The sequence below is a fragment of the Coregonus lavaretus genome (assembly GCF_964263955.1).
Source record: "Coregonus lavaretus genome assembly, chromosome: 14".
Lineage (NCBI taxonomy): Eukaryota > Metazoa > Chordata > Actinopteri > Salmoniformes > Salmonidae > Coregonus > Coregonus lavaretus.
In genome coordinates, this window is record NC_140001.1 from 49,691,797 (window position 1) to 49,704,045 (window position 12,249).

Sequence of the window (12,249 nt, forward strand, 5' to 3'; positions counted from 1 at the left end):
ATTCAATTCACGAGTTGATTTAAAACCTATGTTTAACCCTTTCTCATGGTTGGTGTCTTGATGGATTTGTCCAGAATCGAGTGACATAAAACACAACTTTTCTGTCCTTGCATTTATGGCAGTGTAAATTGTCGTTATATCGTATATTAAGCATGAATCTGTTAAATTAGACATTGAACTTGAACCCTGTAAGAATCCAGGATCTAGCTGTCGGATTGTTTTTGTATAGAGATCTCGGAAATGCAGTGTGTGTAACTGCATAACATTTCGTGTCTACTTATGTAAAGGCGTTAAAACAGTTTTCATGGGTATACAAATCCAAAATATTGTATGCGATTTGCAAAATCGAATGCTTCTAACCGAGTCACCTTACCTTGATACTTACAACTTAAATCGCTACTGTCATTAACGTGGTTCTTCAATAATTATGCATAAAACTTGTTGGATGAGCATTTGGTGTCGAGCTGTGTAATTACAGTGTGATAATTTCACACATCATCAAATACATTTTGGTTTCCTGCCATTTTAAACAATACAAAGGGCTTGAAGTAGCCTACTTGAATTTGGGGCTCAGAAATTCAAGTACAGGAATAGGCCTACTTTTAAAATCAGAGATTTCCTCAATTTGGTGCTTGAAAAGTCTTTGTAATTATTGTAGCCAATTTATAGGTTATCCTGCTCCCTTATAATTATCTGTGATTCATTTCATTATGTTTTGTGAGCGCCAACAGGGCACAGACGTCAATGCAATGTCTATTCCACCTTGGTTCAACGTAATTTCATTGAAATTACGTGGAAACAACGTTGATTCAGCCAGTGGGAGATGTGGCCACTTTAGTTGGTTTCCCGCCGCTTCAATTGAAGGGTGTTGCTCTACTCTGTTGCGGTAAAACCATGTTTGGTTATTATGAGGACGACAACATCTAATGTTGGCTTCAACTTGGCTTTCCATACAAATCCTTCCATTACAAAAGGAACCTGTTTTTCGGTTTCTTTCTCATTATAAAAACGGCGATGATGAGATTAATGCTACTGCTATTCATGAACATAGGCTTTATTATGTGTGCCTGCGTCTGCCACATTGGATACATGCATGGCGATTTTTCTGTAGCCTATCTATTTAGCTAGGCAATGTCCACATTATTCTCACGTATTTTAGAATGTAATAATAATTTGAATATCAATGCATTAGCAAGGGATTTTAAAAATGCATTATTCTTAAAATGGTAATGGCCTCATTATTTGACACTTTTTGCATGCTTTTTGGGGTGTGTGTGGGGGGGGGGTTCTAAACTGAACAAAAATATAAACGCAACATTTTCAAAGATTTTACTGAGTTACAGTTCAGAATAGGAAATCAGTCATTTGAAATTAATTCATTGGGCCCTAATCTATGGATTTCACATGACTGTGAATACAGATATGCATCTGTTGGTCACAGGTGCCTTTAAAAAATGGTTGGGGCGTGGATCAGAAAACCAGTCAGTATCTGGTGTGACCACCATTTAACTCATGCAGCACGACACATCTCCTTCACATTGTGTTGATTAGGCTGTTGACTGTGACCTGTGGAATGTTGTCACACTCCTCTTCAATGGCTGTGCGAAGTTGCTGGATATTTGCGGGAACTGGAACACGCTGTAGTACACGTCGATCCAGAGCATATTAAACATGCTTCATGGGTGACATGTCTGGTGAGTATACAGGCCATGGAAGAACTAGGACATTTTCAACTTCCAGGAATTGTGTACAGATACTTGCGACATGGGGCCGTACAATATCATGCTGAAACATGAGGTGATGGCGGCGGATGAATGGCACGACAATGGGCCTCAGAATCTCGTCACATCTGTGCATTCAAATTTCCATCGATAAACTGCCCAGTACAGTTGAAACCGGGATTCATCCATGAACAACACACTTCTCAAGCGTGCCAGTGGCCATCGAAAGTGAGCATTTGCCCACTGAAGTCGGTTACGAAGCCGCACTGCAGTCAGGTCAAGACCCTGGTGAGGACGATGAACATGCAGATGAGCTTCCCTGAGACGGCTTCTGACAGGTTGTGCAGAAATTCTTTGGTTGAGCAAATCCACAGTTTCATCAGCTGTCCGGGAGACTGGTCTCAGACGATCCTGCAGGTGAAGAAGCCAGATGTGGAGGTCATGGGCTGACATGGTAACACGTTGTCTGCGGTTGTGAGGCCGGTTGGACGTACTGACAAATTCTCTAAAATGACGTTGGAGGTGGCTTATGGTAGAGAAATTAACATTCAATTCTCTGGCAACAGCTCTGGTGGACATTCCTGCAGTCAGCGTCACAATTACATGCTTCCTCAAAACCTGAGACATCTGTGACATTCTGTTGTGTGACAAAACTGCACATTTTTAAATGGCCTTTTGTTGTCCCCAGCACAAGGTGCACCTCTGTAATGATCATGCTGTTTAATCAGCTTCTTGATATGCCACACCTGTCAGGTGGATGGGTTATCTTGGCAAAGGAGAAATGCTCACTAACAGGGATGTAAACAAATTTGTGCACAAAAGTTCAGAGAAATAAGCTTTTTCTGGGGTCTTTTATTTCATTTCATGAAACATGAGACCAACACTTTACATGTTGCGTTTATATTTGTGTTCATTATATATTAGGCCCTATAGACTTAGTATACCGAACATTAAGAACAACTTCCTAATATTGAGTTGCACTCTGCAGGGATGCTGGCCCATGTAGACTCCAATGCTTCCTTTAGTTGTGTCAAGTTGGCTGGATGTCCTGCAACCAGCGTTGCAGTTGTTGACACAAACCGGTGCACCGAGCACTTACTACCATACCTTGTTCAAAGGCAGTTAAATATTTTGTCTTGCTCTGAATGGCACACAAACACAATCATTTTCTCAATTGTCTCAAGGCTTAAAAATCCTTTAACCTGTCTCCTCCCCTTCATCTACACTGATTGAAGCGGATTTAACAAGTAACATCAATAAGGGCTCATAGCTTTCACCTGGTCAGTCAGTCATGGAAAGAGCAGGTGTTCTTAATGTTTTGTATACTCGGTGTATGTACAATTATATAAAGTTTACAATTGTATAACATTGAGGTCCTTGAACATTAAAATTAAGTACTTGAAAAAGTCCCTGAAAGTCCTTGAATTTGACTTGCCAATGTCTGTATGAACCCTGCTTGAAGGATGTGTAGTCCTAGGCCTATGTTGTTGTAGAGGTGGATTTGCATATATTCACTATTATTCCTCTAACTACACATGGGGAACTGCATAAAACTCCTTTTTATTTTGGTTTCAAAACAATGAAACAATGTCACACATTGGCCCCATTATTTATAGAAATAACCTTGTGTCTAGTTCAACCCATGCTGTGGGCTAGTTAAGGGTTAGTTAGGACGGTTGACTTAAGTCCAGTAAGGCTAACCATAGGGCAGATGTGTTTATACCTTTTGGGTGTGCGTGTGTGTAGATGGTGAGGTGCAGCCCGAGTTCATCACCTTCCTATACCAGCTGACTGAGGGGGCGGCTGGGCAGAGCTATGGGCTGAACGTTGCCCGATTGGCTGAGATTCCAGAAGCTGTACTCCGCGTCGCCGCACGCAAAGCACAGGAACTAGAGAACACCATCGATGCCCGGAGGTACGCATACAAAGACACACACTGTCCCACACGGTGGGACACTCTTTCGGATGAGTAGTCCGATGACTGAGGATGAGAACACTTCTGTGAAACTTTTTTAAATTAAGCTAAAATATCAGGTTTCCCTTTTCTCTAACCATAACACTCTTCCAATTACTTGTATAGTATAGTGCTAGAGTACTCTCTTCCAGTGGTATAGTACAGATGTGTATGTACGACGCTCTTAGTCACCTGTGTGTGAATGAATCACACAGTCTGTGTGCAGACCAATAATGTATTTGTATACATTCTATTTAGAAGAGGTGTATATTTGATGTCAGCAAACTAACAATGTGCAGGTTTTCGCCTTCTAATCGTATGCCTTTCTGAGTGAAAAGCAATGGTGTAAGAACTAGATTTTTTTTTTTTGTAACAAATATTTCTACAATACAAAACATACACATACAAACAACAATATACAGGTGCACACAAATATCCACAACATCACCCCTGCCCAGACCCACCTGCTCACACCACCATCTCCAGCACCCGTATCACTCTCCACCACATGGCCTCAAACTGCACCCTTTTGTTTCTTCCTCGTCGCCCTTTCAACATTTAGATAATAAAGCATTTGACCTTTCCATTGTATTAACCGTGTAGGATTGGTTGATTTCCAGTTAAGTATACTTTTTTTCAAGATGATTAATGTGAAAAGTATCGTCCAACCCATCGGGCATCTCACTGCACCCTCATATGCCATGTCTTGAAATATACAGACAGACGGATTAAATGTAAATTTACATTGTAATACTTCTGACAGCCAACTTTTTAAACTCTGCTTATAACATTTGGACTTTAGCATTCCAAGACAGCATGAATTATTGAGTCATAGTTTTTTGGGGGGTGGGGGTAGATCAGCTTTAATATTACAGATAGATTGTGGCTTCTATCAATTTCATTGTCTGCATCATTTCCAATCCCCCATATATTTTGGGGGGTAAATATATTATTTTAAATGTTATTGTTTTTAAATATATTTTCCTTTATTATTATTTTCCCCTAACCCCTCCCCTAATTGGAGTAAACTAATAGACAACAATACTTAGGCTTCTACTTCCAGCTTATACATACTATATACATTCTTACGGAAACAGTATATTTTACATGAGTTATCTTTTGTTTGTTTTTAGTCCCAGCCTTCAGCTACCCCAACCCCTACTATCTATCTCTGAAGACCATCCAGTTTTGATTCCTAGCTGCCATATATTTTTCCGTTGTGATGTTTCATAAAAGTTCTGAACCTTTCTATTCTCATAGTTTCTACAGATTGTAAATTAAAGATACATTTTTTTGATAAGAGTATTATTATATTATTGATCGATTGACTATGACTTTTCAAATCACCCAGCAGTGCTATTTGCAGAGTTAGCTCCAGGTAAATGTTGCAATTCTTCAGCCATTCCTGAACCTGCGACCAAAAACAAGCTATATGTGACCGACCGGCTCGATTCGGTCTTAAGAAAGAGTGTTTTTTACATTGGATAAAAGTAGAGACTCAGAGCTAGAAAATGGTATATCACACACTACAGTTGAGTAATTCTGCTTTGAAAGTTGATAAACTTGTAACCCCACTTTTGAGAAAATGGCCCTTGAATGTTTAGGTACACCTACTGGAGAGCTCTTCTTTGTCTACACCCATTAAGCATCGTTCACACTCTCTTAAGCCTTAGCCCCACCCATCTCTTTAAGGATTCACAAGTGAGGCCATGTGCTAAACAGTGAGTAGGTGTGTACTAAACAACAAAAGATTTAAAGACTAAAGGCTGGTTTATTCTACGTCTATCGACATGTCTGTATACAGTTGACATTCATTATTACAGGAAAATAAACTCACAACAAGATCATTACTTACAAGACTTACAAGTTAATGGCCAGGTAATTATGTTTTCATTGGCAAGATTAGCAAACTTAGGCATGACATGCCAGCAACAACACCGACACTACACATCCAAGTATAGCAGACCAAATTATGAAAGAAGAGCATTGTATTTTTGAATTCCATAAAGTAAGTGTGGAAGAAGTGAAAAAAGTATTGGTGTCTATCAACAATGACAAGCCACCAGAGTCTGACAACTTGGATGGAAAATTACTGAGAGTAATAGCAGACGATATTGCCACTTTTATTGCCATATCAGCCTACTAGAAAGTGTGTGCCCTCAGGCCTGGAGGGAAGCAAAAGTAATTCCGCTACCCATGAATAGTAAAGCCCCCTTCACTGGCTCAAATAGCCGACCAATCAGCCTGTTACCAACCCTTAGTAAAGTTTGGGGGAAAATGGTGTTTGACCAGATACAATGCTATTTTACAGTAAACAAATTGACAACAGACTTTCAGCACACTTATAGGGAAAGACATTCAACAAGCACAGCACTTACACAAATGACGCATTGGCTGAGAGAAATTGACAATAAAAAGATTGCGCGGGCTGTTTTGTTAGACTTCAGTGCGGCTTTTGACATTATCGATCACAGTCTGCTGCTGGAAAAACGTATGTGTTATGGCTTTACACCCCCTGCTATATTGTAGATAAAGAGTTACCTGTCTAACAGAACACAGAGGGTGTTGTTTAATGGAAGCCTATCTACCATAATCCAGGTAGAATCAGGAATTCCCCAGGGCAGCTGTCTAGGCCCCTTACTTTTTTCAATCTTTACTAACGACATAACACTGGCTTTGAAAAAAGCCAGTTTGTCTATGTATGTGGATGACTCAACACTATACGCGTCAGCTACTACAGCGACTGAAATGACTGCAACACTTAACAAAGAGCTGCAGTTAGTTTCAGAATGGGTGGCAAGGAATAAGGTAGTCCTAAATATTTAAAAAACTAAATGCATTGTATTTGGGACAAATCATTCACTGAACCCTTAACCTCAACTAAATCTTGTAATAAATTTTGTGGAAATTGAGCAAGTTGAGGTAACTAAACTGCTTTGAGTAACCCTGGATTTTAAACTGTCATGGTCAAAACAAATTGATACAACAGCAGCTAATGGGGAGAAGTCTGTCCAAAATAAAGCACTGCTCTGCCTTCTTAACAGCAATATCAACAAGGCATGTCCTACAGGCCCTAGTTTTGTCACACCTGGACTACTGTTCAGTCGTGTGGTCAGGTGCCACAAAGAGGGATTTAGGAATTTTGCAATTTTCTCAGAACAGGGCAGCACGGCTGGCCCTTGGATGTACACAGAGAGCTAACATTAATACTATGCATTTCAATCTCTCCTGGCTCACAGTGGAGGAGAGATTGACTTCATCACTACTTGTATTTGTGAGAGGTATTGACATGTTGAATGCACCGAAATCTGTTTGAGCTACTGGCACACAGCTCGGACACCCATGCATACCCCACAAGACATGCCACCAGAGGTTTCTTCACAGACCCCAAGTCCAGAACAGACTATGGGAGGCACACAGTACTACATAGAGCCATGACTACATGGAACTCTATTCCACTTCAAATAACTGATGCAAGCAGTATAATCAGATAAAAACAGATACAAATACACCTTATGGAACAGCAGGGACCGTGAAGAGACACAAACACAGGCACAGACACATGCATACGATAACATACGCACACATGGATTTTGTGTTGTAGATATGTGGTAGTAGAGTAGTGGCCTGAGGGCACACACTTAATGTGTTGTGAAATCTGTTGTGAATGTATTGTTTTTAAAATTGAATGAACTCCCTTAATTTTGCTGGACCCCAGGAAGAGGTCTTGCCAGCAGCTGATGGGGATCCATAATAAATACAAATACAATACACAGGCCTAAGACCACCATGCGCAATGCCAAAGCGTCGGCTGGAGTGGTGTAAAGCTTGCCGCCATTGGACTCTGGAGCAGTAGAAATGTGTTCTCTGGAGTGATTAATCACGCTTCACCATCTGGCAGTCCGACTGACGAATCTGGGTTTGGCGGATGCCAGGAGAATGCTACCTGCCCCAATGCATAGTGCCAACTGTAAAGTTTGGTGGAGGAGGAATAATGGTCTGGTGCTGTTTTTCATGGTTCGGGCTAGGGCCCTTAGTTCCATTGAAGGGAAATCTTAACGCTACAGCATACAATGACATTCTAGACGAATCTGTGCTTCCAACTTTGTGGCAACAGTTTGGGGAAGGCCCTTTCCTTTTTCAGCATGACAATGCCGCCGTGCACAAAGTGAGGTCCATACAGAAATGGTTTGTCGAGATCGTTGTGGAGAACTTGACTGGCCTGCCCAGAGCCCTGACCTCAACCCCATCGAACACCTTTGGGATGAATTGGAACGCCGACTGCGAGCCAGGCCTAATCGTCCAACATCAGTGCCCGACCTCACTAATGCTCTTGTGGCTGAATGGAAGCAAGTCCCAGCAGCAATGTTCCAACATCTAGTGGAAAGCCTTCCCAGAAGAGTGGAGGCTGTTATAGCAGCAAAGGGGGGACCAATTCCATATTAATGCCCATGATTTTGGAATGACATGTTCGACGAGCAGGTGTCCACATACTTAAAAAAAATAATAATCTGGTAAGACTAGGGTTGTTGCGGTGACCGTATTACCACCACACCGGCATTCATGAGTCATGACCGCAGTAAAATTCCATGTGACTGTTGAGTCAATGTAAACTCCTTTTATGCAATCTGGACATGCGTTGGTAGTACCCAACTAGCTAACGCTAATGGCCAGGTACTCAGGGCTCTATTGTCCTTCTTACCACTCAGACATCAATGCAAATGCAATTGAACATCACATCAAACACTTATCAACAAAACAGTATCTTGCTTTTAAAACTCACCTCACTGTGATTGATCAGTTTAAAGAAAGAATTTAAACAACAGGTTGAAATTGAGTGGAAAACATATGTTTCAATTTCTAAGACAGTCTTAGGTTTGTATAATTCACAACTAAAGTTCCCAAATAACTCTAAATGTAGCATATAGGACCTGTTTCAAATTATCACTTTTATGCACTTGTCTGGAATGGGAAAAATATCCTTTCTATTTTATTCAGCTAAGTTCAAATATATTCTTCTTGTTATAAAATCATATAATATAAAATAATGGCATGGGACTTCTAAGCATATCTTGTCAGCTAAATGAACAAGCTTACAGCCCATGGCATGGCGCACAGTCAGATAACATACAGTAGGCCAACTCGTATTCTGTTCTTCTGAAATATATTTTCTAATTAAAGCATTTGTATCTTTATCTTTTTAAATTATAACTGGTTTGGCGTGTATTCATTTTATGAGGGCGGCAAGATGTTTACCAGGTTTATTTGCCATTTAAGTAGGAGGCTTTATTTGAGATTAACCTGTATTTGTTGGCTCACTTCAAAAGTAAAAGATCATATTCCTGCTTATGTTCAGAAATTGTATTTTCTTTACCTTATAAATATTTTTATTGGCTATTTCTAAAATAGTGATTTATTTTTCTTTCATTTTAATTTCTAACTCCGATTGAACTATTGCGGAGGATGAAATTATAATTCCCCTAATGAAATTAACATATTATAATTGTGATGATGGTTGTTGCTCAGGGTGTACGTGTGCGTGCGTGTGCATGTGTCAGGTAACCAGCAGGCCATGGCATACAGAGCTAGTTTACTCCGTCTCCCTCTTTAATCATGTGGTCCTCTGTAGCTCAGCTGGTAGAGCACGGCGCTTGTAACGCCAAGGTAGTGGGTTCGATCCCCGGGACCACCCATACACAAAAATGTATGCACGCATGACTGTAAGTCGCTTTGGATAAAAGCGTCTGCTAAATGGCATATTATTATATTATTATTAATCCTCTCCATATGAATTACCTGTCAGCGGAGGCACACACACACATAATGTGATCCCCTCCATATGAAATGTGTGTCTCGTGTCAGACAGTCAGAGCCCATGGGTTGAAAAATAGTACTGGCTTGCCACTCATTCCTCTACCATCAAGGCACAGTTCACCGCTGGGGACCGGTGTCTTGATGTTAGTGAGAGAAGGCCAAATCTTTCTCAAAGAATCAGGCTGGTTTTTGCAGGTTCCACCATCCTGACACCAGCCCATTCCTTTAAAGGATCTAGTAACATATCCACCTGCAACTAGCGCCAAATGGCAATTGCATACCAGTACTAGCAAAGGAATAGAAATCCATGAGTGTAAAACATACTTTTCAGAACGTAGCATTTTTGATGTGACTCTCCGGTCCGGCTGTACTCTTGATTCTACCATATTGCGGACACTTATCAGTCCTTTCAGATCTACATAACTGGCGGAGGGCTTGATATTGGGCAAACTTTCAGAACACACTAAATGGATTTAGTTCAAGACTGAAATATTTGTACTAAAATAATTCCATATGATTCTCTGTTGGCCTCCAATTATATTGCATTGAATTAAAACAACTTTTTTATTCTGTTCCCCCTTCCTCTACCCCACTTCTATCACTCTCTCTCGTTCTCTCTCTTTCCCTCTCTCTCTCTCTCTCTCTAGAAAGGGCAAGAGGTTGTTGTCTGAACTGTGGCGCATCGACGACAGAAAGGCTCTTTTGGACTGGGTACAGCTAAACTCCTGATCACACGCATGCACGAATACGCACGCACACACAAATCCCTGGCCGTTGTGTGACTAAGCCTGGTTGGCCCTGTAATGTTCTCCATAAACTCTCTCTAGCCCTGACCCAGGAAGGACTAAAGCCCTGAGGGGACAGGAGGAACAGCATTCATCTCTGTGTCTATAGAAAATGGACACACACACCATTAAATGCCTGAGCACATGCAAGTGCGCAGCGGATTAGCGGGGCCAGTGATGCGAGACCTATCTGTAAACCCAGTCAGCAGAGAGATGGAACAGTGATCCTGGATTTTTCGGAAACAAAGATTGGCTGAAGGCCGCTAGGACCACAATGGCCATCTCCATCACTACAATGTTTGTGTGTCTGCTTCCTCTGACCAGCGTAGGTTATCTCTCAGGGTTTCTCAGTCTTTGGCCGGGATTCAATCCAAGGTGCGTTATAGAGCAGTGCATAAATAATAATGAATTAATAATATTGTTTTTCTTTGGTACCAGGTAGTTTTCAATTGTGTTGAAGTAAGTAAATACCTAAAAGTACCCAGTTACCACAGATTGTTGGTCAATACCAGCAGAAACAGGAAGTCTATCTATGGTTAAGGCAACTCATAGCGTTAATAGGCATGGCTTGCTGTGATTCCAGGGCCCATATTCATAAAGTGTGTCAGTGTAGGAGTGCTGATCTATGATCAGTTTATTCGATCATAATGAATAACATTACATGGACAAACCTAGATCAGCACTCTTACTCTGAAGTGCTTTATGAATACAGGCCCAGGTCTGAGGACAAACTGGCTGTGTGGATTAACGTAGACAGATGATCACAGAGGTTGTGTGTGTTTGTTAAAAACTCCAGTTTCATGACTACAGGAATGAATATGGTCAAATGCGTCCTATCTGTTTCCTACAGTTTGAGGAGCATGTTTTAGCATTTTAGCTCATTCTCTCACACACACACTCACTCTCTCTCTCTCTTCATGTATTGAACAAACAGACAGGAATATTTTCAGGCATTCTGTATCTCAGCTGATTCAGACTAGGGATTAATACGTTTCAATACCAGGAATAATTAATATTTATCCCATGAGACCCGGGAAATACAGTAAAAATCGGAAGTGCCCATTTAAACCGTTTAAAATCAAGATATGGTCATTATGCCAGGGTTCTTCCATTTACATTTTAGTCATTTAGCAGACGCTCTTATCCAGAGCGACTTACAGTTAGTGAGTGCATACATTTTCATACTGGCCCCCCGTGGGAAACGAACCCACAACCCTGGCGTTGCAAGCGCCTTGCTCTACCAACTGAGCTACAGGGGACTATTTCTTCCCAAATAAGAGGGGTGCTGCTCCACTATGTAAAGATTTCAGAGTAAATAAAACTGATATTTAGTAATGATAGAGTAACTATCTTTGATTGCCAAGGACATTGTTGAAAATTGCAAAATAGGCCGTTCATAAATTCTGAGCGTTATTATGTTCCTCAATCAATTCAGCGCATTGGTCCAGTGTAGCTCAGTGGGTAGAGCATGGCGCTTGCAACGCCAGGGTTGTTGGTTCGTTTCCCACGGGGGGCCAGTATGAAAAATGTATGCACTCACTAACTGTAAGTCACTCTGGATAAGAGCGTCTGTTAAATGACTAAAATGTAATTCCAGCAGTAGGCCATCTCGACACAAAGCGCGCTCAGGACGCACAGAGCGCAACCCGAGTATAGCGTTGTCGAATGCAGACTGTTACGGCAGTCAAACAAGAAGACAGTTTTCCCTCATGCCTCTCTGAATTGTAAGCAGACTTAATGTCTATGACAGAGACAATGTAGTGAATTGTGCATAGGCCTATCAAATTTGAGACTGTCTGAAGAGACACAATGACAGCTCAAAGAGGCACGTTCTTTTATAGGCTACTGTAGGGGTTTATTAACTGCATTCGGGTCGCGTGTGCAATCTGGCAGTGTCAATGATGCGTGTGCTTTGAATTAATGGCGACTGTGTGAAGTGGATACACTCGGCTAAAGGCTTCCATGCGTCAACCTG

At 41.2% G+C, this 12,249-nt stretch overlaps 1 protein-coding gene across 1 annotated transcript in view; it reads left to right on the top strand.

The window, feature by feature from the left end:
• Positions 1-11,389, top strand: part of msh3 (mutS homolog 3 (E. coli)) — a 100,165-nt gene extending 88,776 nt beyond the window's left edge. Inside the window, exons 23-24 of the mRNA XM_084177168.1 lie at positions 3,468-3,636; positions 10,137-11,389. Of these exons, the coding sequence (XP_084033294.1) occupies positions 3,468-3,636; positions 10,137-10,218 (251 nt within the window). The 3' untranslated portion in view covers positions 10,219-11,389. The remainder of the gene's footprint in view (positions 1-3,467; positions 3,637-10,136) is intronic.
• The last annotated feature ends 860 nt before the right edge of the window (positions 11,390-12,249 follow it).